General features: G+C 41.6%; 2 protein-coding genes across 3 annotated transcripts in view; one reads left to right on the top strand and one right to left on the bottom strand.

The window, feature by feature from the left end:
- PSMB7 (proteasome 20S subunit beta 7) overlaps positions 1–27,221 on the bottom strand; it is a 979,390-nt gene that overhangs the window by 243,342 nt on the left and 708,827 nt on the right. The gene's annotated exons all lie outside the window — the stretch shown is intronic.
- ADGRD2 (adhesion G protein-coupled receptor D2) overlaps positions 1–27,221 on the top strand; it is a 322,961-nt gene that overhangs the window by 55,876 nt on the left and 239,864 nt on the right. For both annotated transcript variants that reach the window (XM_075184713.1, XM_075184714.1), the window contains exons 11-15: positions 780–900; positions 6,898–7,009; positions 10,086–10,144; positions 20,860–20,986; positions 21,163–21,266. In XM_075184713.1, coding sequence (XP_075040814.1) covers positions 780–900; positions 6,898–7,009; positions 10,086–10,144; positions 20,860–20,986; positions 21,163–21,266 — 523 coding nt within the window. The remainder of the gene's footprint in view (positions 1–779; positions 901–6,897; positions 7,010–10,085; positions 10,145–20,859; positions 20,987–21,162; positions 21,267–27,221) is intronic.

The following is a 27,221-nucleotide window of genomic DNA, read 5'->3' as shown; positions in this document are numbered from 1 at the left end:
TGATGGCCGAAACTGCTTCCACCTCTGCAGTAGGTACATGCACTCTACGCAATGTACAGCGCTGTGTAATAAGTCGGTCTCTTATAAATAAATAAACTGTAGTGAATGAAGAGAGGATGGGAGTGTTAGTGAGTGGTGAAGAGAGAGTGGAGCAGGGAATAGAGATAATGTCCACAGAGTAGGGCTGGAGGGGGGGACAAGGTGGGTAGGGAGGGGGGAGTGGGTGGAGCAAGAAGGGACTGATGGGAGGAGATGTCATGAAGAATTGGCTCAATTTTGGTAGTGAAGTAGGTTGCAAAGTTGAGAGCAAGGCACGGTGTGGGAGGAGGGGAGGAGCGGGAGGAGAGGGCAATGGCTTTTGTTAAAAATGCTAGTACCACCACTAGTAAAACTGCTTGCATTTGACATGAAGTTGTTATTTACATTTTTACTCACATTCAGGAACTCATTGGAGATTGCCTAGGCTACCCAGGATTGTTCACTTTTGGTTGACGCAAATGAGTGTTCGGAACAAGAAACTCGCGGGTTGATATGGAACCCTTCCATTAAAAATGCCAGTACAACACACACATTTTACGCCAGTAGGTAGGAGGCCTTAAAGCTGCACTACCATCTAGGAAAATAGAAGCGAGAGACCCAGGGAAAAAGACTGCATGTAGCAGCCATATGTGCTTCGACTAGGAAGACGGGGCCTTCTTAGGAAATAGTTTCCTAGCTGGTAGTGCAGCTTTGAGAGTGTTTGCTTTGTTTACCATTAAAATCTGGTTTCTTTGCTTCAGGTCACACAGAGGTCACTGTGGTGAACACTTGGTTCAGTTTGAACTCCTTTGAACATTTATTTGGTGGCCGCAATCAGAATCTTGTACATGGAGATGCAGCCATTTCAGATGGAGGATACAAGTAAGTTATTAATATAATCATGTGATAGAGAGAAGTCTTCATTGAATCTGCTTTCAGTGACCCTTGAAATGTAATGTACTGCAGTGCTAATATGAGAATATGATCTTGCATCTCTTAAAGGATCGGCGGGCCTAATAAATTAAAGGCACAAATGGCAAAGTTTTAGCAGTAATGGATAATCAGGATATTTGTTTCTTCTCTCTTTCAATTAAAAATATTGCAACACACCCGACTCACCTCCTACCTTAAAGTTAATGGAAAACTTACCCAAAGGCGATCCATTTAGAGGTGCTTGAGGACCACTCATCACAGAAATTCAGTGGTTGTTAGAAAAATAGTTTCAGTGGAGATGGCACCCAATTGTACCAGTACAACAACTAATCAGGTGCTGTCTACATTGACGCTCCTAATTCTTGAATTTCATCCTACTTCTCTGTTGATGCACTGGTCTACCAAGGCTTGGAGGACTCTAGTGTTAGAGTATAGCCAAGTACAATACAAAGCTAGCAGCATGTGTCACAGTTTGTCAACAGTACATGTAGGTCTATGCTTAATTCTATAAAAAAAAATATCTCCAAAATAAAATATAATGCATGTATACCCCATATAAACATATAAAGATAAGTATGTATGCATCACCATCTATATATCTCTTGTAAAGCCTTAGGCTAGGTACACACCGGAGAATTTCTGACCAACCTGTTATCTACAACGATTGTACCTCCGACTGAAGGTCCAGCCGGTTGGGCGATTCATGCATACACACTACACACGATTTACCTTCAGATCTGTGCTCTACATCTGGTCCTCTAGTCATTTAGGGAATGACAGCACAATATCTAATCATTCATTCCTGTCACACTGATTAACCAGCTTGTTATAGATATCCACATGTCCTAATGAATTTTGTTAGCTTCTGTGACTTTGAAACCACATATTCGGTCTCAGAGCGCATGAGCGAACAAATTATTCCATCGACAGCACTCTCTACATTTAGTTACCAGGACATGTTCATTTCCGGCGTCGGCTGAAAAGATCGTGAGTGCATACACACTACATGATCGGAAGGTGATTGGAGCGAGATTATTAAACAGTACGACCAACCAAATGAAACGACAATCGGCACTTTGGAACGACTGTCGTTCATCGTGTAAGTATACACACTAACGCAATATGTGGCCGAGCTGTTGTTTATCGGTTGATTGGCCCGATAATTGACTGAAAAACCTTCAGTGTGTGCCTTACACTGGGGGTAAAAAAAATATTCAAATATATAATTGTCTTTTCCCACCCTTCCAATTTGCAAAACTAAGGGCAGAAATTGTCCCCAGTTCTGCATGTCTGTAGGGAGACTTGGTTACAAAATGTAAATTATGTTGTAAACTAAATGTAATACCATCTATTATAAATGAACATCTGGATTGCATTATTGGTCTAATGTCAAACACTCCAGTTTTTCATGCATCGTGAGGAATTGACGTGTGCAGATACTGCACATTAGTAGTGCACTATTTATAATTATCATTGCATTCCAAAGTCTCAAGATGTTGAATATGTGTAGAATCTCTAATGTATCAATCCGAGCACATAGATAACTTTGTATGAATATATCCACTCCACAAATTCCAGTAGTCTTGAAGTAAATGATTCAATACTCATAACTATTGGGTGCCCTGGGGAATATACTGAGGTATGTACTCAGAGAATCTGTCATTTTAGCCACACCCCAAATGCGTAATGATGCAACGCAATGAAGCATCGTTTTACTGCGGCGGGAGGGACAAAATGATGCGATTCCCTGAGAAGCGCATCATGTAGACTCCAAATCCTGCCCACTTCACTTGGAAGTGGCGACATGTGGGAGAATAGCCTATTCTCCCAGGAGTTCAGGAGAACTACCCGGAATTCAAGAGTCTCCCGGGCATTCTAGAAGAGTTGGCAAATATGTTATTAATGCACACAGTAGACTTCATACTCCAAATAACTGTAGTACTTGGAGTTTGAGGGGCAGTGTGAAGCCATGGAGCCCGGAGCAAATGCATGCTATGGCCCCTCCCCAGTGCTGAGGTCTGTCTGGGGTGGGGTGTGGCCAGTTTGTGGGGGCGGGTTGGAGTGAAATAAAACCCAGCAGGGGCAGTGTCGGACTAGGGCATGAAGGAAACACGGGTGTAATGCATTTGTAAGTGACAGTGAAATAACGTGCGTATTATGTGGCTGGCTGTTTACCTACGACTCTCCAGCTATTGTGGAACTAGAAGTTACAGCATGCCCTCCTACAGCTTGTCTAAACTAGTATTATCAAAATAGCAAAGGTTTTATTTCTGTTAAAAGCAAGAGTTCCATTTTAAAGCTATAGGACATATGTATCATGAACAGTCCTTTGTAGCCATGTATCCCATTTTGTTTACTCTTAGCATGGCGATAATTTATTAAACAAATATGGCCAGGGCATTCCAGCAAAACTCAGCTGCCCCGGTGAAGCTGGCCTGAACTGTTAAGGGTTAACCTTTCATTTCGCCAGATCAGTCTTTAAGCTGCTTTGCCACCTTTGGGCTTTCATTTACACTAAAGTGGAAATAAAAGTTTTAAAAAAAGTTTCAAAATAGATCTTTTTTTTTTATAAAAATGTAAAAATATTTTAAAACCTTTATGCTAGAAAAACAGCTTTATTAAAGGAATAAATATATATTTTTTTAAAAAAAATGATTACATGATTTGAATTTGTTATCTGTTAACAGAATAGGTATTTTGGTGGTAAAATTACAAGTTTATTGGAATATGCTACAAGCCCCTCACAAGGATCTTTTTTCATCTCTTGCCAAGATCATGTTTTCATTACAGAATCTCCAATTTATATATAGTGGTAGCTAAATTCGAGCAAGGCGACCAGATCCGACTATATTTAAGCTTGTTTGAGCTGTAATTGCTACATTGCATAGTATTTTTAAGTTTTCATGCGCATAATGAATTCAGACTTCAAATGTTTGCTAAATAAAAAAACAAGTTCAAATTCTATAAAATATTACACAACATTTTATAATTTATTTTGATAACTTTAGTGTTAACTGCAAGCTACAAACTTGAACTTTATACTCGATCTTCTAACTGTGAATTCGACCACGTCAGTCGATCCCAAATTGAACCAGGCCAAAAATCATGACTGTACCTCAAACAAGATTTGATTGAATTTAGGACAAGTTTGAATAATTTAAACATTTCTACCATTGAGCTTTGAAGAGAGCAAAATAACAATACCTAAAAAGTAGTTTTGTGTCCCAAACATAATTCTGTTGCCGTCCACAACACCAAGTGAGCATTACATATATGCATTTTAGCACTTTTGCTGCACTATTGTTGCACCCTTCTTTTTTATTCCTTCCTTGTACCAAATTATTCAGAGGGTTCAATCTGAGTAATAATATAACCAAGTAGGTAGTTCAATCTGTGTAATATATGCAGTGAACACTGGGGGGCACTATAACTCCACACTTTAAACAAAATGACTTGGATTATTTACAGATGACATATGCCATCTCATCCATGTGATAACTACAAGTGAACAGTGTGATTTTTTTTTTCTTAAAAGTGTTATACTGAGCTGTGAGCTGTGCAACTCTACAATACATTTGTAAATAGATCCAGGTTAGTGTCTAAAAAATAACTTCATTCTACCAGGGGGAATTAAATTGACTGCGTTACTCATAAGAGTAAGGTGGCCTAAGCACTGAAATTACCATACTCACGAGTAATGTGGTCAATTGACTTTTCCCCCTACAAATCAACTTTTTTCTGTACACACTGTAGGAAATGAGACCACGATAAGTGCACGTATTGATCCATTAATCAATATAATACTTCAGGTAGCTTGTCATTTTTATTCCATTGTGCTTATTTTTGCAGGATTGTGGGTCAGGCTTGGTGAAAAAGGGTAGAAACCTGTAGCCTGTTACCGTGTTAGGACCACTTATCTTATTAGATTGCGCTTTATCATGTTTCTCTTAAAAAACTGCATGTTCCAGCCTCATTTATATATTAAATGAGTCGTGAGAGTGAGTGAACATTAGGACTGTCTCTATTAGATGGATCACATTTGTGTGTTCAAATATTTATACTATATTTGTGTGCATATAAATGTGCTTGCTCACATCAAATGTACCTGTCTGGTATAGAAACTGCCCCACTGAAAGTATAGAATGACTGATATTTAAGTGCACATATAAAAATAGTCTTTTGTGAGAATAAAGAGGCTTCATGGCCCCCAAGATGACTTTAATTGCTCACAGTAAGCTGCCATATTTCTGACAAATATTTCTGCCATATTTCTGACAAAGGGCAAAATCTACTAAAGGGCGGTTTGATGAAACACCCAGTTTTGGGCGGTTTTAAAGCCGTCGGATTTACTAAAAGCCCAAACCGCCAGTTCAAAGGCTGAAAACCATAGTTTAAGAAACCACCACTTTACAAATTGGCATCCTGACTTTTAACATGGCCAAATGCAAACATGCAGATTTACTAAGCTGCTCTTTGACAAACTGCCAGAAAAAAAGAGATGGCTGTGGGAAGCGAGATTGCTCAAACTGCATGCTGTTTAGCCTATATTGCCATTCAGAACATTAGTGGAGGCACCACTCACACACAAATTATGGGGCCATCATTATTTAGTGATTAAAGGGCAAAATTAATTCATAATTAACTTGAGGGGCAAATTTATTTTGTTTCATAATATTGATGATGCAATACAATTATATTAACTGGGCAATACTATTTAATTGCTAATGGCAGGGTATTATTATTTATGACACACACACATGGCACTACATACCGGTGGTAATCGTATCACCGATGCTGAATAATCCGACAGGCTTTATTCCTACAAAAGTGTTTAAACACTTAACCCGCGGGGCCCACACATTGCCGCTTTAAATTAACCTTCATCTAAGTAGCGCTGACGTCAAAGTGAAGTGCCGGAGTCCTGTGTCTTCAGAATCACTGCCTGTCAGCATACCGCTTCCATTGGAGATGTCGACCTTCGGTTTTCAGGTAAGTCTCTTTATTTTCTATTCGTTTTTCTCACAATTCGGATTTTTTTTTATAGGAATAAAGCCTGTCAGATTTTTCAACAGCGATAATACGTACCCAACCCCTACATACTGCTCCCATAATATAATAATACAATCATATTATTGTCATGAAAAATAAAATTTGCCTCCATAAGATAAGTTATAAATTAATTTTGCCTCTTAATCAATAAATAGTGATTGCCCCAGCATTTATAAGTGAATGATGCCTCCCCTTATTCTCTGAATGACAAGTGAGCTCAAACAACTTTTTTCTGGTGGTTTTAATGGTGCCTTGAATAATCCGGCGGTGTAGCAAAGAGTTTAGAAGTTTTCAATTTGCCAAACCTAGTCCCGAAATGTAACATTCCAGCCTCAAATCACCCTATAGTAAATGCGGCGGCTTGGAGTACTAAACTACTTGTGATGTGTGGCAATTTAAAACCGCCACCTAACACGATTTTTAGTAGATCTTCCCCAAAGTCTTTACCCCTTTCTAGTCACTGGATAAATAAATTGCCTGCTTGAAGAAGTATAAAGCAACATACATAATACAAAACTTTTATTTTATCTGTGTATATATCATAAGAAAATAAATCATTGCTGTAAACATGGAATTATCATGGTGTTAGTGCACTGCTGGCATTTGAATCGCTCCATTATCTGCAATGATCTAGGTATTTGTGCTCCTGGCATTGCTCTACACCGCCAATCTTTGCAAGGTCATGTGGCATTATTGCTTGTTGGAGTGCAAGCTATGCTATAAACACTTCAAGCACACCTGTATTAAGAATAAAAATAAATTCAAAATAAATAATAATGTGAATAGAAATGTCTATGTGCATTCTCTATAGCAAAAAAACTGCAGATAGACAGCACTTATGCTATGTCTTTATTTAACGTATTTATAGTGTGTAACATCAGTTTTATCTTGCACTAGGTACGTGGGCACCTACTTGGGATCAGCTGTTATATCTTCAACCGTATTAGCTGGCGAGAAAGAAATCAGCACATCTGTACAGTATTATTTGTGGCACAAGAATAATATACCAGTGAGTATCAGATGTCTTACATGACATGGGATAAATGTGAATGTACATGCTTTGTGTGCCTTAGGCGGAATGGGAACCAATTCTTTTACTGTATGAGGTGATACTTAAAGAAAGGACACTGTAAACACTCCTTTAATGACTTGTTTTCTTTTCCTCATATTGACATAATAGTTTCATATAAAACACATACACAGTCTTAGAGTGTAAAACAATCCTGCATTCTAAAAATGTCTATCAAGCCTATTTAAGAATCATTTGGGTGTGGCCCACAAGTCAGCCCTTGCTAGATGTTAGCCCCTATATTTGGGGGGAGAGTGCATCTGATTTTAACTACATTCGAATAGTGTTTGAAGCATATAGGTCAGTGTAGGACCTGCATACAATGAGGTGCCCTTGATGTTGGGATGCAGGATTAAATGTTTAAATGTTTTGATCAAAATATGGACCAATACCTCATGTTTTCGTTTTGCTAAATACACACAGATACGCAGTGTTAAGGATAAGCGCCAATTGTCTTATTATTCTAAATAGACGCACGCAAAAAATGTGTGTTTCTATCTACATTGAGAGTTATAGATGGATCCAGTTCAGAATGAGTAGCACATGCATCCGCATTACTACAGATACACCTCTCAGACACTTGCATTCCACTTGCGATTAAATCTTTTATTTTATAGGTCACAAATTCTAAGAAGCATCATTCAATCTTAAATAACCTATCTAACTATGCAGTAATAAATTCCCATCATGCCTTCCAAAAAAGCATAAAACATTTTATATTGGTAAACCACGCTTGCAAAATCCTACTTTATGGCTGAACTACTACTAAAGTATCAATAAGCTTCTGTAAATCGTTTGTAAATATCTATTTACAAACTCTTCGCTAGTTCTGGTGATCATCTGCTACTTACACCAAACTACTTTTTCTGCCATATCTGCATCTTTTTCACAGTCTAAATCGATGTGCAATTGCGAGAAAACACCTTTACTGTACTCGGCTTACGTTAGAACACCCCTTCTCTCCCTCGTCACGCCTCTTCAGGTGTAAGGAGTTGTAAGTGACAAAAAGTCGTAGGTTTGCATATCCACATATGCGCACATTTGCTTTCTGGGCCTGCGCAGTACGGGAAAAAAAATGCTAGATATGTTAAGCAAATGGTCATATGTCTCACTCCGAATCAGGCCTACAGTCACACTCAGGGCCATCTCTTCCATTGGGCATAATGGGCAAGGGGGCCCGTCCGAGACAGCGCTAAAATAAAAAAATCCTGCAAAAAAAAGAAAGAAAAGAAAATACTTACCTTGTGGTCACGTCAGCTGGCGATCCGGCTCCCTCCCTGGTCCCCTCTTCCGTGCTGTGTTCGCAGTGAATGTTGGGCGTGATGTCACGCCCAACATTCACCGCAAGCACAGCACGGAGGAGCGCAGAACAGAGAGACTCAGCGTGGAAAAAAGAAGAGAGGGGGATCGGACTTAAGGTAAGTTAAGCGGGCCCCTATATATATCTATAAATATATATGTTTGTGTGTAAAAAAAAAAGTGATTTTATATATATATATATATATATATATATATATAGAATCACTTTTTTTACATACATATATTTTTTTTTACACACACACACTATATATATATATATATATATATATATATATATATGTATATCTATAATATAAAAGCCTAGCGGCGTGTGTTCGTCTGTGTGTGAAAAAAAAACAAACAAGCTGTAGCGCCACCTGCTGGGCAGAGTTATACACAGACCTACTAAATTCTCAGCATTATCTAATATATAAAAGTAAAAGCCTAGCGGCGTGTGTTAGTTTGTGTGTGTGTGTGGAAAAAACTATTTTCTCAGAAAGGGCTCATCCAATTGACCTGAAATTTGGTATACTGACATTATTTGACAAAAAAATTAGAATAGTGAAGTCAGTTAACTTCCATCATTCCCCCTTCCCCCCGTGGTAGGGGTAGTAAAGGCTAAATTTACGAGTTGAGGGCTCAAACTCATTTTCATGAGGTAATTTTACCTCATGAACACACATGTGTAGCGGCGTGTGTTAGTGTGTGTGGAAAAAACTATTTTCTCAGAAAGGACTCATCCAATTGACCTGAAATTTGGTATACTGACATTATTTGACAAAAAAATTAGAATAGTGAAGTCAGTTAACTTCCATCATCCCCCCTTCCCCCCGTGGGAGGGGTAATAAAGGCTAAATTTACGAGTTAAGGGCTCAAAATAATTTTCGTGAGGTAATTTTACCTCATGAGCACACATTAAAAAGGGCGCTTGCGTCGGGAAGTAATGCTCTTCCCCTAAGGAGGCCTAGGCTAGGCCCAAATGCATGACAAGAACCTTTTTAAGACCTTAAGTACCTTGATTTGACTAGAATGCATGAGTATCATGCACGGGTTAACTTGTGTATATATATATATATATATATATATATATATATTTATATTTATATTTAGGGGCCCTGGTGCACTGTATTGCCCGGGGGCCCATAATGTAGTTAAGGTGGCCCTGGTCACACTCAGTATGCCTACACAATGCCCTCTGTGGAAATAACAGTTGTGCTACACTGATAATAAAACTTTCTTTTACACATCCGTCAATTCATCCAATTTTACCTCTCTTCTGATTTGTATGCTGCCAAACACAACAGACAGAATCATTTCAGCTGTTTATAGGCCGTAATAAACACGTACTACAATTTAATTCTATAGTATCTATAATTCAGTCAACGACAGTTCTTCCCTTCACTCCCCCCCCCCCCCTTAATTCTGATGCCACACTCAGCTTTATTATACAGTAGGACCTGTCTTGGTCTCATAGCGATATATCTTGAAGTATTGATTCTGTACAATTTCCCTAGCATATTGCACAGATTTTCACAAAGATTTTAACATGCAAACTTTTCACAATAAATTATTTAAAAATATGCTTTTTTTTTTTTCTTCAAATGCCTTTTATGATGCATGACATTTCACTGTTTTAGTTATAGAATTTAAGCAGTTATGATAATTGAATATCAGTATTAAAATCAGTTAACTAATGCCTATTTATGTTGTTGGACAGCGTGAATCAGACAAGATCGACCACAATCCCATTTGTGCCTTTTGGAATTTCAGCATCAGGTAATTGAATGAGAGATACATCTAGTACATAGCATATAAATCTTTTCTACTACTTAATAGGTGTCATCTTTAACCCATGAATTCTCTATTAAAACAGACTCAAATGTGTACAAATATGTGTACATTACCAAGAATAAAATGGCAATTCATGTTAATTACAAGAAAAAATGGCATTTAAGCCGTGTGTTTTCCATATATTTAATTATCTTGTTTGTATTGTATACAGTAATATAGTACATACTGTGAAAGTCGCGTGATATAGTGGAACCTACATTGGAAAATTAGAACTTCATTCAATACATTTTCTAGAAAATCTGGGTAGGATCAATTGCAGAATGGTGCTGGTCCAGTCGCTCATACAAACCCAAACAAAAGCAGAGAAGATTTGTTTCAAAAACTACCATCATACAAAGCCGGGGTCTGGGTCACAAGAGAATGTGCAAAACATGGGGCAAAGCAGGAGTTAAATGTCAGGGAAAAGTCAGGATCCAAACAGGAGTTTACCAGAGAGTCCATCATCAGGAAAGTCAATTGTTGAACTGGCTCAGATTGCTATAAAACGCAGTCTCTTAAAGGACAGACACAGCTGATGAGGCTCCAGGGATAATGATGAAGACTTGACTACTTGCTGGCAGGATCAGAATAAGGCATTGCAACCTCTCAAGAGCAGATACTGAACTGCAGCCTGAGGAAGATCGTGGCACAGTCATGGCTGTGCCTGTTTTGTCTTTTGACTCCTTGTGAGATAATCATAAAGGCAGGTATGCTCTAGAGAGTCACATAAATGTTATTTATAGGGATTATGCACTGCTGATTTTATTAATTATAGCAAAGACCTCTTTCTGGTGTTTGGTCTATAAGAGAGAGCAAGAGTTCAAATACCCACCTGATTTTACCCCCTCTACCTCGACCTGACACCCATCAGAGCCAAAGTAACTTCTAACAGTTCAAATAGAGAAGTACAGGCATATGCAAATCTCATTAGGTCAGCGGAACAGATGAATAGTTGTAGAGAAACAGACACACAGAAGCAGACATATGTATAAAGACATTGACAGAGCGATTTAATCATACACATCCTACTTAAGAACGCATAACTGTGGCTAGTTTTTGAAGCCTTTTTTTTTTACATTTTTCCTCACCTCATAGGTAGGAAAATATGGGTGGAGACTTTTGAAAATTTCAGGGATTGGAGAGTTTGGGGTCAGGTGGGGGCATCCTCATGTTACTTCATGTGACATGTAACACAGCCCCATTTGGGGCACAGCTTCAATTTGTTGGTGGGACATGATGGAAGGAGAAGAAGACTGCCGACTGAAAGCACCAGCTGTAAAAGTTAATACTACTGGGAATTTATTTAATCAAATGTCTCGACAATTTGCTGCTTGCATTATTCATTTGTCCAGCAATATACCCAGTACAGTGACAATTTAGATGTGGACTGCGAAGATGACATCTACCTTTGAATACTACTTGTTTTATCACATGCTGTTGCACATATTGCTTAGCTTGCTGGTAGTACTGTACACATTACATCTTCGTTCTGTATGTTTCTATGATGCTGAACAGGGGAGGGCTGGCAAATTTTAGCCCGGGGGGCAAGACTCAACTCAGAAGCCTATTTGGAACATTTTAAAGGAAAAACAAATGCAGGTGTCCCAGTGACCCAGCCCAAAGTAACCAATTATGGGACTCGACAGATGCCCCACTGTCAGCCCGGCCTGCCCAAGCAAGGTAGTGTGTAAACTATGCATACATAATACAAAGAACACATATTTTGGGAAATAGAGCAAAAATATATTTATTTTTATATTTATATTTTTATAGTATTTTAAATTAACCATATAAATGAAGATGTTTTTAATGCGTACTATACATACAATGCATTTATATATCAATCTTCATTGATGTGTTTTGTGCTAACTAGTGGCACGCTTATGTGTTGTAACGATACTTACCCCTCCTCGCTCCCCCGCCACTCCGTCGGACCCGGAAGCCGCACTTCCGGATTCGGCGGTCACATGACTGCCAGACCTAGGGCGGGGAATTCAAATCTGGGACTTTCTATTTAAACAGTGCTCTGACACTCTAGGAGTGTCAGAGCAACTTACCTGTTCCTGGCTCCTAATTCCTGTGTCCTCCTGGTTCCTGCTCCCTGTGTGTATTGATCTCCTGTGTACTGACCCGGCTTGCTGACACTTCTGGATTCTGTTTCCCTTGTGTACCGACCCGGCTTACTGACCTCCCTGATTGCCTGTGCTCCTGACCAGGATTGTCTGACGTTCCTTCCTCTATACGTTTATCTGCCATTTCTGTGTACCGACTCGGCTAGCTGACTTCGCATCTGTTCTGGTGACCCGTGTACCGACCCGGATTGATTGACTCTGAGATTGTCTCCCGATTCTGTCTGCATTGCCTACCTGTGTACCAACCCGGCCTGTCCGACTATTCTCATCCTGCTCCTATTCCGCTGTACTACATCTTGAGGCAAACCTGAGGACCGAGACCTGCGACTCCTGGCAGCAAAGTCCATCCCGCCTTGTGGCGGTTCTTGGTGAATACCGGGGAGATGGTTAAACTCCGCACCTCAGGTAAACCAGCGCTAATCAAGATTAGTAGTGTCTCCAGTAATCCGTTACAGTTTGCTCTGACCTTGGATCCAGGGGCTAATGATCGACTGGAGCTTTTAGTGAGAAGAATGGACAAACAGGAGGCGAACCAAGAGCAACTTTTAAAATTCCTCCAGAGCTTATCCACTCAGCTGGATGTTGTTCAGAACACCTTAGTGGCCACCAGTCCTCCTGCACCAGTGATTGCGGCTCCGGATCCCCCTTCTGCAGCAGCAGCTTCTTCCTCCCAGTTGCGGATACCTAATCTGCCTAAGTTTGATGGAGACCCAAAACTTTGCAGAGGATTCCTGAACCAATGCTCCATTCAATTTGAACTGTTGCCGGGGAATTTCCCTTCTGAGAAGGCTAAAGTGGCCTATGTGATATCGCTGCTCTCTGGTCATGGGCATCCCCGTTATGGGAGCGGAATGATCCTATCCTGCATAATTTCTCAAACTTTTTGTCCACTTTTAGAAAGGTTTTTGCAAAGCCAGGAAGGGTCTCCAATGCTGCCGCTGGGTTGTTGCGTCTCCGCCAAGGGAACCAGTCCGTGGGTCAGTATGCTGTTCATTTCAGAACTATGGCCTCAGAACTCCGCTGGAACGATGAGGCTCTTGTGGCTACATTCTGGCAGGGTCTTTCAGATCGGATTAAAGATGAGATGGTGTCTCAAGAACTCCCTGCATCTTTGGACGATCTCATCTCCCTCTGCGTTAAGATTGACTTACGTTTCAAGGAGCGTAATTCTGAGAAGGAACAGTCTCGACGCAGTATGATCCATTTAGCCCCTAACTTCCAAACACCTGTTCTTCCGCCCGAGGAACCGATGCAATTGGGAAGGACCCGCCTATCGGCCGAAGAGAGAGAGAGGAGATTTCGTAATAAGTTATGTTTATATTGTGGAGAGAGCGGCCACCTTCTGAACTCTTGTTCCAAGCGTCCGGGAAACGACAAGGCCTGACGTGTTCGGGAACGGTATCGTTGGGCCTCCTTTCTCAGTCTCCCTCAATCCCTTATAATAATGATTGTCATCCCTATTTCCTTACAGTCAGGACATCATACCTTTTCTCAGTCAGCCCTCCTAGACTCCGGGGCTGCAGGGAACTTCATTTATGCTGCCTTGGTAAGGCAATTCTCCATTCCCACGCAAGCATTGGAACAACCTATCTCCCTTTTAGCCATCGATGGGGGAAGAATTCCTGAAGGATCCATCCTTGTACGCACCACTCCTCTTCTTCTTCAGATTGGAGCACTCCACCAGGAGAGTATCTCTTTCTTTGTGATTCACAAATCCAGCAATCCAGTCATTCTTGGACTACCGTGGCTTCGTCTCCATTCCCCTAATATTGACTGGCAATCTGGTCATATCTTATCTTGGGGACAACATTGTTTTTCTCATTGCCTTTCTAAGGTGGTTCCTCGGGGAGATTCCAGATGCCACAAGAGATTACCCTTGGCCCTTCTTCCTGATCAAATCTTTGCCGATGTCTTTTGTGAACAAGAGGCTACGAAACTCCCTCCACATAGAATTTGGGATTGTAGCATCGACTTGATTCCTGGTAAACCAGTACCTCGAGGCCGAGTGTACCCTCTCTCCATCCCTGAGTCCAAGGCTATGGATGACTATGTCCACGACAATTTGAGGAGGGGCTTCATCCGAAAATCTTCTTCCCCTGCTGGGGCAGGCTTCTTTTTTGTGAAAAAGAAAGATGGGGGCCTCTGCCCCTGTATAGACTACCGAGGTCTAAATGCCATCACCGTAAAGAATCGGTATCCCTTACCATTAATCTCAGAATTGTTTGATCGGATTAAGGGGCTACCATCTTCTCGAAAATTGGACCTCAGAGGAGCCTATAAACTGGTGCGTATTAAGGAGGGAGATGAGTGGAAGACTGCCTGCAACACCCGGGACGGTCACTTTGAATAATTAGTCATGCCCTTTGGGTTGTGCAATGCTCCCGCTGTGTTTCAAGGTTTTATGAATGAACTCTTTCAAGACCTGTTGTATCAGTTTGTGGTCATCTACCTAGATGATATCCTCATCTTCTCCCAAGATTTTGTATCGCATCGCAAACATGTCCTGGAAGTTCTGTCTCGGATCAGGGAAAACCATTTATACTGCAAACTAGAAAAATGTACCTTTGAACAAAAACAAGTTCCTTTCTTAGGTTACAAAATTTCTGGCACAGGATTGCAAATGGATCCCACCAAGTTAAAGGCCATTCCAGATTGGCCTCAACGCTCTGGCCTGAAGGCTACACAACTGTTCCTAGGCTTTTCCAATTATTACCGCCAGTTTATTAAAGGATACTCTACTCTTGTGGCACCTATCACCGCCCTGACCCGGAAGTCTGCGAATGCCAAAGTATGGTCTGTGGAAGCTACTCAGGCCTTTGCTACCTTAAAATCTCTCTTTTCCTCGGCTCCCATCCTCCAACAACCTGACTGTTCTCGTCCTTTCATTCTGGAGGTGAAAGCATCCTCCGTAGGTACAGGAGCAGTTCTCTCTCAACGAGATTCTACGGGTAAACTACGTCCATGTGGTTTCTTTTCCCGTCGCCTCCCACCTGCTGAGAGGAACTACGGCATTGGTGACAAGGAGCTCCTGGCCATTAAATTGGCTCTTTTTGAATGGAGGCATCTCCTAGAAGGTGCTCAGTTTCCCATTACTATATACACCGATCATAAGAACTTGCTATATTTGCGTACTGCTCGCTGTCTAAATCCTCGGCAGGCAAGATGGTCCTTATTCTTCTCCCGATTCGATTTCAACATCTCCTTCCGTTCTGGATCTAAGAATATTAAGGTGGATGCTCTATCTCGCTCATTTGATCCTGCTGACTCGGAACCATTGGAGGAGAATAAATTTATTCTGGACCCTAGCCGAATTTTGGCAGCAACACATCTCAAGAGAAGCTGTCCTCCAGACAAGACCTTCATTTCTGCTCCTCTCCGCATCAAACTGTTACGATGGGCTCATCGTTCCCTCTTCTCGGGTCACGGCGGCATTCACGAGACTTTGGCGTTGCTAACTCACAGCTACTGGTGGCTTTCCTTACAAGAGGATGTAAGGAGGTTTGTGTCTTCTTGTTCCTTATGTGCCCAACACAAAACTCCTAGGAGAAGACATTATGGCCATTTGCTTCCATTGCCAGTTCCTGAATACCCGTGGTCACAAATCTCCATGGATTTCATTATTGACCTATCTGCCTCCAAGTCTTGTACAGTAATCCTAGTGGTCACGGACCATTTTTCCAAAACCGCTCATTTAATTCCACTGAAAAGCCTTCCTTCTTCCTCCTCTTTGGCTGATATTTTTATTAAGGAGATATTCCGTCATCATGGTTGTCCTCATCACATTGTCTCTGACTATGGTTCTCAGTTTATATCCAAGTTTTGGAGTTCCTTTTGTCACAAGTCTGGAATCAAACTCGATTTTTCCTCCGCATATCATCCCCAGTCCAACGGCCTCACAGAGAGAACTAACCAGGAGCTGGAGAAATTCTTGAGAATATTCATCTCTACCAATCAAGACAACTGGGTGGATCTCCTTCCATTGGCTGAGTTTGCCGATAATAACCATTTCCACGAGGCTACCTCCAACTCTCCTTTTTTTATTCTCTATGGCTGTCATCCCAGATTATCCACCTTTTTCCAGATTTCTTCTGCCGAGGTTCCAGCAGTGGACGTATTATTTCAAAATTTTTCCCACATCTGGGAACAAACCAAATGAAGCCTTAGAAAGGCCATCACTCGCTCTAAACAGGCCTACGATAAAAGGAGAAGAGCTGGTCCTAATTTCTCCATCGGGGACAAAGTATGGCTGTCTACACAGAACATTCGTTTAAAGGTTCCCAGCAAAAAATTTGCTCCCAGATTCATTGGTCCATTTTCCATTTCCGAGATCATCAATCCAGTAGCCTTCAGACTAAAATTACCACGTTCTCTTCGTATTCCAAATGTTTTTTTTATGTTTCCTTGCTGAAACCAGTGGTTAATAACGAATTTTCCACTCCTTCCAGAGTTCCTCCTCCTGTTATTATTCAGAATCAGGGTGAATATGAGGTGAAACAAATCCTAGATTCTCGTAAAGTCAGAGGTTCCGTACAGTTCTTGGTAGACTGGAAAGGATATGGCCCTGAGGAACGCTCCTGGGTAAGAGCGGCTGGCCTTCATGCCCCCCATCTACTCAAACTTTTTCATAAGAAATTTCCGTGTAAACCTGTGTAGGTGTCCGGAGTCCACCTTTAAAGTAGGGGGTACTGTAACGATACTTACCGCTCCTTGCTCCCCCGCCGCTCCGTCGGACCCGGAAGCCGCACTTCCGGGATTGGTGGTCACATGACCGCCAGACCTAGGGCGGGGAATTCAAATCTGGGACTTCCTATTTAAACAGTGCTCTGACACTCTAGGAGTGTCAGAGCAACTTACCTGTTCCTGGCTCCTGATTCCTGTGTCCTCCTGGTTCCTGCTCCCTGTGTGTATTGATCTCCTGTGTACTGACCTGGCTTGCTGACACTTCTGGATTCTGTTTCCCCTGTGTACTGACCCGGCTTGCTGACCTCCCTGATTGCCTGTGCTCCTGACCCGGATTGTCTGACGCTCCTTCCTCTATACGTTTATCTGTCATTTCTGTGTACCGACCCGGCTAGCTGACTTCGCATCTGTTATGGTGACCCGTGTACCGACCCGGATTGATTGACTCCGAGATTGTCTCCTGATTCTGTCTGCATTGCCTACCTGTGTACCAACCCGGCCTGTCCGACTATTCTCATCCTGCTCCTATTCCGCTGTACTACATCTTGAGGCAAACCTGAGGACCGAGACCTGCGACTCCTGGCAGCAAAGCCCATCCCGCCTTGCGGCGGTTCTTGGTGAATATCGGGGAGATGGTTAGACTCCGCACCTCAGGTAAGCCAGCACTAATCAAGATTAGTAGTGTCTCCAGTAATCCGTTACATGTGTTGTTTTTAATACAAAGACTGTCATCTGACAGTCATCACTGTCAGATGGCACTTACACCTGCCCTGTAGCTGGTGCTAGTGATTCGGCTGAAACCAGGCATACAGGAAACAGAGGACTTGAATCGGTTGCATCTGTGTCAGCACGCCCTTACTGTACATGGAATACAATCATTCGCCCCTTTCTTCCCCCTCTCTAGATGTAAACAGTTGTAAGTAGAGATGGGTGAGTTCTGATTCCAAAATGAGGCAAAACGTCATTGTGACGTCGTCGGATCTCGGATCTCGCGATTTTTAGAATGAATAAATAGCCACCCCCACAGACATCCAGCACCATTCAGTGAGGGAGAGAGAAGGGTTAGGTGACGGTAGAAGTAATTTGAGCAGTAATTGGAGCAGTTATTGAAGCAGTAATTAGAGCAGGAAGAGAGTAGTAAGAGGCATTTTTCCTAATTTACACTACAAGTTTTTGGGGTGTCAGATATTCTCCTGTTCTAAAAAAGCTATTTTCTGGTGTTGAAATTATTATATACCAGCACTATATATTTCTGAATTTGCACTACAAGTGCTTGGGGTGTCAGATATTCCCCTCTTTGAAAAAAGCAATTTTCTTGTGCTGAAATTATTTTATACCAGCACTATATATTTCTGAATTTGCACTACACGTGTTTTGGGTCTCATTAAAATGGATTCACAGCAGTCCACATATGAGTAGGATCAGCAAGCAGCTGCTGGCACCAGTCCTGATGGTAGTCTTCCCTGTACGTCATCTGGTAAAGCCTATGTAAAAGTACATAGTCTTTTTAAGTCAGGAAAAAAAATACAGAAAAAAAAACCTTTTACCGTGTTGAAGAGAAAAAGAGCTGTATCTGATGAAAAGTTAACTGCCGAGAAAAGAAAATTGCCAACATGCCATTCTACACACGCAGTGGCAAAGAAAGAATGAAGCCTTTGCCTTTCTGTCACGGAACTTGGAGTGCGTAGCTTACTGGTTTCAGCAATACTCACCAAAGAGGCGCGGAGTCTAACGTGTCCCAGGTCTTCGACAGGGACCCCCGCAAGGGAGTATGGATTTTGCTGCGGGAGACATGCAGGTCGCGGTCCTCAGAGGGAGCAACCAGTGAAGCGTGCGAGATGGAAGAGGAGTCAGGCGGTCCAGGTCAAGCCGTGCGTATCAGAAGGAGCAGTAGGGAAATCCGAAGCGGGGTCAGTAACTAGCCGGGTCAGGTACCAGGAGCACGGGAGACAGGAGAGTAGTCCAAAAACTTAGCCGGGTCGATACACGAGGAATGAGAACAGGAGTAGTCAGGAACAAAGCCGGGTCAATGCACTGGGAGCACAAGAATACAAATAACGCTGGAGATATCAGGGGACCTAATACTCTGGCACTCATTAGGTGCCAGAGTCTGAAATATATAGAGGAAGGGGGCAGGGCTACCTATCGGCGGTGGTGACGCTGAACACGACCGCCGGAGACTTCTAGGCAACGGGACGCGCGGCTGTGACCCGGAAGTGACGTCTGGTTGCTTAGCAAAGACAGGCGCCCGTCCCTGTGCGGAGGACGCGGCACAGGGACGGCGCCTGACAGTACCTCCTCCCTCTCCTTGTCGGGTAGGCCTCCTTTTGAGGAATTGTTTCAATAGACGTGGGACGTGGAGGTCTTCTTTATTCAATCAGGATCTCTCCTCTGGCCCTAAGCCTTTCCAATGAACCAAGAATTGATGCCGCCCGTGAAGGATACGGAAGTCTAAGATGCGGCTGACTTCGAATTCCTCGCCAATAGCATTCTGAATAGGAGCAGGGTGACGGGGCAAACGATGAAATTTATTTAGGATCTGTGGTTTGAGGAGGGAAACATGAAACACATTGTGGATCCTTAGAGAGGGGGGCAGCCGGAGTCTATAGGTTACAGGGTTGATAACGTGAGTTATAGGGAAGGGACCAATATAACGTGGAGCCAATTTTTAAGAGGGTACTCGAAGTTTGAGGTTGTGGGTAGACAGCTAGACCTTGTCATGGACCTGAAATAAGGGAATATGTCTTCTATGACGATCGGCAGCTTGCTTGTAGTGTTGGGAAGTTTCCTGGAGTTTGGTATTGGTCACTGACCAAATGCAAGAGAAGTCCCGAATAAGGGTATCTGCAGCAAGAACCGGGGACGGAATATGGTTGGAAAAATTAGGGAGGGTGGGCTGGGTTCCATAGACAACAGAGAAAGGAGAAGAACCTGAGGATTCGTGATGGTGAAAATGATGCGCGAATTCTGCCCAGGGTAGGAGACTAGACCATTTGGATTGGTTCTCTGAAGAAAAACATCGTAGGAAGACTTCAAGGTCCTGGTTGACGCGCTCTGTCTGGCCATTGGTCTGGGGATGATAGCCAGAAGAATATTAGATTTCGTAACCGAGTATCTTACAAAAGGCCCTCCAGAACTGCGACATAAATTGGACTCCACGATCCGAGATGATTTCACGGGGACAGCCATGAAGCCTAAAGATTTCCTTGATGAAGATGGTAGCCAGTTAAAATGCAGATGGAAGAGCGACCAAGGGAACAAAGTGGGCCATCTTTTTTGGACTTTGTACTCAGATAGGCTAAATTTGGTAGGATTCGGATCTTGGGGAACCGGGCCCGCCCATCTCTAGTTAATTTATTATGGGCATGTGCATAGCTATTCACAAAAGATATGGCACCCCAAAGGACTTACGTCCAAGCAGAAATTGGGCCCTATTTGTTTATTAGCTTTGAAATCAATAACTTTTTTAATTCAATAGATGTAATACATTAACCATATTTGTGATTCATTGGTTTAATATTAAAAAGGTATTTTTTAATATGTATTTTTACACTTAATTGGCTACTGATTAATACCAAGGAGTATGTTTACTAAATTACGGGTTTGAAAAAGTGGAGATTTCCCTATAGTAACCAATCAGATTCTAGCTGTCATTTTGTAGAATGTGCTAAATAAATGCGAACTACAATCTGGTTGCTATTGGCAACTTCTACACTTTTTCAAACCCGCAGTTTAGTAAATATACCCCCAAGTGTTTTCACAGTATTATTGTGAGTTATAAAATGACCTTTGCTTCATATGTGAGAAGAAATATTGACATGTTCTGCATTGTCTGCATCTTATTTTCAGCCCAGAAAATGGAGGCAGTTGGTCCACTGCTGGATGTTACATTAAGAATACTCTCGCTGATGGAACTATTTGTTTCTGTAATCACACCACCACTTTTGCTGTCCTATTGCAAGTTTATGATGTCCAGGTAATGAAGGATAATAAGTATCTAACTATATAGCGATGCTCCCAGTTAGCTTGCTTTGTATATAAACTGCTGTTTCTATTTTAAAATGCATCTATTGTATTTTTTCTGAATAGTGTTTTGAAGAGTTCTGAGCTGTTTGTGGGTTGTTTATGCATTTCATTTATATGTGCATGCAGAGAACTACAGAAGAAGAGTGGATTCTGAGAACATTGACGTTTATTGGCTGTGGAATATCGCTATGCGCACTTGTTGTGACTTTTATTCTCTTCCTTGTTGTTGGGTAAGTACTCACCATGTTGCAGCTTTAATAGTATTGTGATCATTATTCTGCCAGATGTCAATATATTTTTTCTTGTATGATCTGAAAATAAATTTACAATACCGCTAAGTGACAAAAGAAATGTAAATGTAACCAAAGCACAAAGGAGCATTGACAAGGTTAATGTGTAAGTAATTGATACAGGAGATGTAGGTGGCACATCCTCTTTAATCACAAAGATTTAGGAATAGACTTATTAAACCTTCTAAGAAGGAAAAGTGGAACAGTTGTCTATAGCAACCAGAAACTAGCTATCATTATTATTATTACCGTAGATTTATAAGGCGCCATAGTGCTTCATAACGCTGTACAGTAGGGAAAACAGGACATTCTGTACATAAAGCAAGGACATACAAGACAGATCAAATAAATACAGACATGAAAACAAAGGTTATGGAGGACCCTGTTCATTAGAGAGCTTACATTCTTAGTGAAAGAGGGCACAGCTGAAACAAGAGGAGCGAGTGTGGTTTAGAGTGGAGATTGGGACAGATGTGAAGGTCTTTTAGTGTGAATAGTATCATCAGGGATAAGGTAAGCTTTAAAAAAGAGATGGTTTTTTGGAGAGCGTCTCAAGATTTTAAGGCTGGGGGAAAGCCGGATTGAGCGTCGTAGGGAATTTTATAAGTGGGGGGCAGCACGAGAGAAGTCTTGTAGGCACGAGTGAAAGGTGGATACCAGAGATGATACAGGGCGCAGGTTAGAGGTAGATCTAAGAGGGCGGGAGTATTTTGATATGGGATTTGAGATGTATGAAGGGGTAGTGTTGTTGAGGGATTTGTATGTAAGGGTGAGTAATTTGAATTGGTTCTGGAGGACACAGAGAACTAGTGGATAGATTTGCAAAGTGGTGCAGCAGATGTGGAGTGGTGAGAGAGGAAGATCAGTAATGAAGAAATCATAGCTAGAATCTGATAACAGGCAACATCTCCATGTATCCTTTTTAGAAGGCTTGATAAACCTACTTGTGATGATTATGTAGTATATATAATCACTGATTGTTATTTTCTGCTGAATTCATGTATGACCATGTGAATATTTTATGTAACCTTGTAATGTAATCTCATCATGTACTTTGCTAGATGACATGAGTTTTCAAGTGTCATTAATCTTTTGAAATAGCCAGACCAGGGAGAGATAGGGTCTTGGAGTAGTTTGACGGCCAAAGTTGTAAACCATCTAGCCTGAGCAGAAGGAGCAGAGGTGAGAACTCAAGGCCCCGTGAACATTCCAAACTCAGGACCTCCTTAGCACTTCGAAAACCCTGTGTCACGGTTGGCTTACTGGAGGTAGATCCCTAGGCTCTGCTGAACATGGCTAGGCCCACCCACGGCGCAGAGTCTAACAGGCAGGTGGTTTTCACCAGGAACCCTTGCAAGGAGGTATGGTCTTAGCGGCACCAAACCTGCAGGTCGCAGTCCCGTGAGTGAGTGAACAGCAGAACGATGTGGGGGAGCCAGGTGAAGCGGGTAGAGACGATGAAACCCACAGGTAAGTGGGATAGCTACAGGAACAACAATAATATATGTTGATAGTTAGCAGCCAATGAGTCACTAGGAGAATAGGAGCTCTGCGGTATAACAATGAGAGAACAGGAGCTGTCACAATGGTGTACTCAGGAGTAGATAGTAGAGATACTGGACCAGCAGAAGTTCAACACTAGACAAATGCTGGGCACAGTGAAGAAGCGGAGGTAACTCAGGTCAACAGCTGATGAGTCATAGATGTAGTTGCGGCTCTGGGAGGCAGCAGTGAGAGAACAGAGGCTGTCACAATGAAGTACTCTGGAGATGGTAATGGAAGTACCAGAACAGCGATAGTTCAACACGGTCAGAGACTGAGAGCAGACTGGAGTAGCAGAGGTAACTCGTAGTAGCAGTTGATGAGTCACAGAGGGAGTAGCGCAGTGTTTCTCAACTCCAGTCCTCAGGACACCCCTAGCAGTACATGTTTTCCATATCTCCTTGCTGGAGCACAGGTGTATTCATTACTGACTGACACAGTGTAGCAGGTGGTATAATTATTTCACTAGTCACCTGGCAAACCTGCACTGTTAGTGGGTCCTGAGGACTGGAGTTGAGTAACACTGGAGTAGCGGCTCTGAGTGGTAGCGATGAGAGAACTGGAGCTGTCACGATGAAATGAACTATTGATGGTAATAGAGGTACTGGAGCAGCGATAGTTCAACATGGCCAGAGACTAAGAGCAGACTGGAGTAACAGAGGTAACTCGTAGTAACAGCTTATGAGTCACGGCTGTAGTGGCAGCTCTGAGTGGTAGCGATGAGAGAACTGGAGCTGTCACGATGAAGTACACTGGACTTGGTAATAGAGGTACTGGAACAGCGATAGTTCAACACGGCCAGAGACTGAGAGCAGAATGGAGTAGCAGAGGTAACTCGTAGTAACAGCTGATGAGTCACAGGTGTAGTAGCGACTCTGAGTGGTAGCGATGAGAGAACCGGAGCTGTCACGATTAAATACACTGGAGATGGTAAGAGAGGAACTGGAGCAGCGACGGTTCAGCACAGGCCACGAACTGAGAGTAGGCTGGAATAGCAGAGGCAACTCGGAATAACAGCTGATGAGTCACAGGTGTAGTAGCTGCTCTTAGTGGTAGCGATGAGAGAACCGGAGCTGTCAGTACACTGGAGATGGTAAGAGAGGGGCAGCGATGGTTCAGCACAGGCCACGAACTGAGAGCAGGCTGGAATAGCACAGACCACAAGGAGAACAGGAACCAAAACCACAGGCTGCAGGAAGTGAGCTTGAAGAACAGGCATCAGACAGGTGAATCCAGGAGGTTTAAATAATACTCCAGAAATGCTTAGCCAATGAAAAGAGGGAGGAGGCCCAGAAGTGCAATAGACTTGCACCTGCGCAGATCTGAATATAGCTGAATGAATGAATGAAGAGTGTCTGACGCTGGGACATAGCAGTTTCCAGATGAATGAAATACAGGTAACTAGACATATACTATTTCTAGGCCTGGAGCGTTACACCCTGTGACATTTGGGAGATCAGTCTGTCTTTATTGACAGTTAAATTCCAACGGTGGGGGGCGGGGGTTATGTGGAAAAAAGGGTTTAAAATCTTCTGCTTTAGACATCAGAGTGTGCATTTCATGAGGGGGTCTATCAAGACTGAAATGTCCCATGCTTCTCAACCGTGTTCCCTCAAACATCAGGTCATAAAGTAGTGTCTCTGATTTTATTTCCTATTTTATTTTCTGAAACTTATTTGTGCAACATATTGTATGTCTTGCTATTAATTTTTGTAAATTAGCTTTGGAAACATTTTTCAGATTAAAATAATTTAATCTAGTGTATTCTCCGTGATTCTGTGTGAGTTTACGAAGCCCAGGAAGGCTCATGCTACATGTGTTTGTGATTTAAATGTGAAACATTAATAAGTGGTTCTGGTGAACGGAACAACACCATAATAAATCCTTTGTGGTGGCAGAAAAGGTGTATTTATTGCTAAGTGACTAAGGTGACGCCAGTCACGGCCAGCTGTTCAGATTGCTATATTTGGGACAGGCTGGGCGTTTGTGACACTACTCTTTAAAGTGGAACAAAACCTGTAAAAATATACATATTTATGATTTAGAAAAGGGCAAACTGTATTTAATATCTCACCTTTCCTTCATTAAAATAAGAGCTCTTTACTAAAGAAGACATTACAAATTTGCCAAGTAGATGTTGCCATATTTAGGTTTATCTTGTCCTTGGATGCCCTCTTTATAAATGTACCCACATCACTCAGTCCTGTGGCATTAAATATTGCAATGTCTGGAGATTCAATCAATAAACTGTGCTTTTAGTGATTATGTACACAGTGTGTAAGACGTAATCTAAGAGGTGTTTGCACTTGCCGGTTTTATTCCCAGTTTTCTGAAAATTTTACCCTGATCAGGAAATTTTCGTGAAACCCCAGTAATTCTAACTTATTTTAATATTTTGAGTTTAACTTTAATTGTAAAAAAGAGAAAACGTAATCACCGCCGAGCTTCCCAGGCTTTTGGCGGTGCATAGTGTTATGTTCGTTTTATCGCTAGCAATAAACATTGTCCAATGCGATTATTGTGGTTTCAACACACAAAGAGAATTAATAGCAAAAAATATTAGGATTTACAGCAAGTCATGCTGAAGCATAAAGATATAACAATAAACAGGAAAGTGTAAACGGAATACATTTTATTAAGCCAGCGCTTCCCCTGGGCCCAGGTTCAGATACAGTCATGTTGTCTGTTGTCAGGAAGAGAGAAAGAAGACACTGGCTCAGGGAGTTTATATGCAGTTTCAATTAACAAAAAAACACTGACGATGTCACAATGTACACAGATAACACTCAGAGAGGTCTTCATTGGTCCACGGTTAATGATTTTTCAGTTGTCTGCTGGTCATAGGTCAGTTTATTTGACCTTTTCCAAGGGCGGGTGCGCAACTTACTCCAACTGTTGTCTATGTGTCTTCCCGCTGAATAAACAGTTCAAACTGACCCATAAACAAAGTACTTTTGAGTATAATCTCATATTGCTCATAACTTGCGACCGCTAGATACGATCACTACTCTGTAGAAACCAGGTTAATGCTGGTGAAATAAGCTTAAATATGAGACCAAACTGTTTACCTCTTAGAGGACCTAAACCATAAATATCTTTACTATAGTTTTATCTATGTATAATTAATCTCTAATACATTCTACTAATAAATAAATGTGGATTGGAACCTTAATAAATATGTACTATTTACAAGTGTAAGTTCGAATGTAAATGTATGTTATTAATCCGTGCAATTTCGTTATTACACGTGGTGTACTAATCACAATCGCACGGTAAAACAATGTTAATCAATGTAGTTTACTTATTCCAATTATTTGACTTTCACATTGGCCATGGGAGATTACAGTATGAGAATGCCATAAAGAGAAGTGGTAGTGTTAAGTGTATATATCTATAGCATAGAAATGACACAAGAGAAGTGGTACTGTGCAGCGTCCATACATTCAGCCTAGCAAAGCAATTCAGAATTGCATACAAAAGAGAAAATAGGCTGTAGTGTTGTATTCAAAAAATGAAAACTAGAATTAGAACTGTAAAATATACATAAATGCACCACTCTATAAAAAAGATAATTTGGAACTAGAAAGGGTTCAGAGAAAGGCGACAAAATTGATAAAGGGTATGGAGTAATTAAGTTATGAGGAAAGGTTAGCCAGTTTAGATATGTTTATTTTAGAACAGAGGCGTCTAAGAGGAGATATGATTACCATGTACAAATACATTAAGGGTCAATACATGGGAACTTTTTACCCCACAGGTCATGCGGTCACCCCCTAGAGGAGAGGAAGTTTCACAACCAGCAAAGGAAGGGGTTCTTTACAGTAAGGGCAGTCAAAATATGGAATTCACTGCCAGCGAAGGTTGTGAAGGCAGATTCAATAGATATGTTTAAGAAAGGGTTAGAAAAGTGTATCCAGGGATACATCCGTTAATTAAAATGAAGGATAGTAGTGGATATAGGTTAAAAATAGGACTGCAATATTGGTGACGGCCATTTTGTTGAGGCCAATATTCATGAAAACATATGCACATGCTCATGGAAATGTTTCCTAGACTGCAGACAATCTGTCATAGTAAACTGAAATATACATACTAACTGGGAGGTTCCATGATTATAGAAAGGGGGTTTTCTGGGTAACTGAAAATTCTTCCTAAGTGCACTCCTGACACAGGAATCGATGCCTCATACGCAGAATTTTAAAATGAGATTTCGCTTTTTGGTTTAGCTCCATTTAAGATTACATTATTTTTTCAGTTCTTTATTTAAAAATATTGCAACAGTATTATGTGGGCCTAGGCTCTGGATACTCTAGTTTATTTTAACAGTCCAAAAACATAGAGATTTCTGGATAG

The sequence above is a fragment of the Mixophyes fleayi genome, chromosome 9 (assembly GCF_038048845.1).
Source record: "Mixophyes fleayi isolate aMixFle1 chromosome 9, aMixFle1.hap1, whole genome shotgun sequence".
NCBI classification, from domain to species: Eukaryota; Metazoa; Chordata; class Amphibia; order Anura; family Limnodynastidae; genus Mixophyes; species Mixophyes fleayi.
The sequence above is the reverse complement of the archived record's forward strand: the minus strand, read 5'-3'. Positions and strand labels throughout refer to the sequence as shown.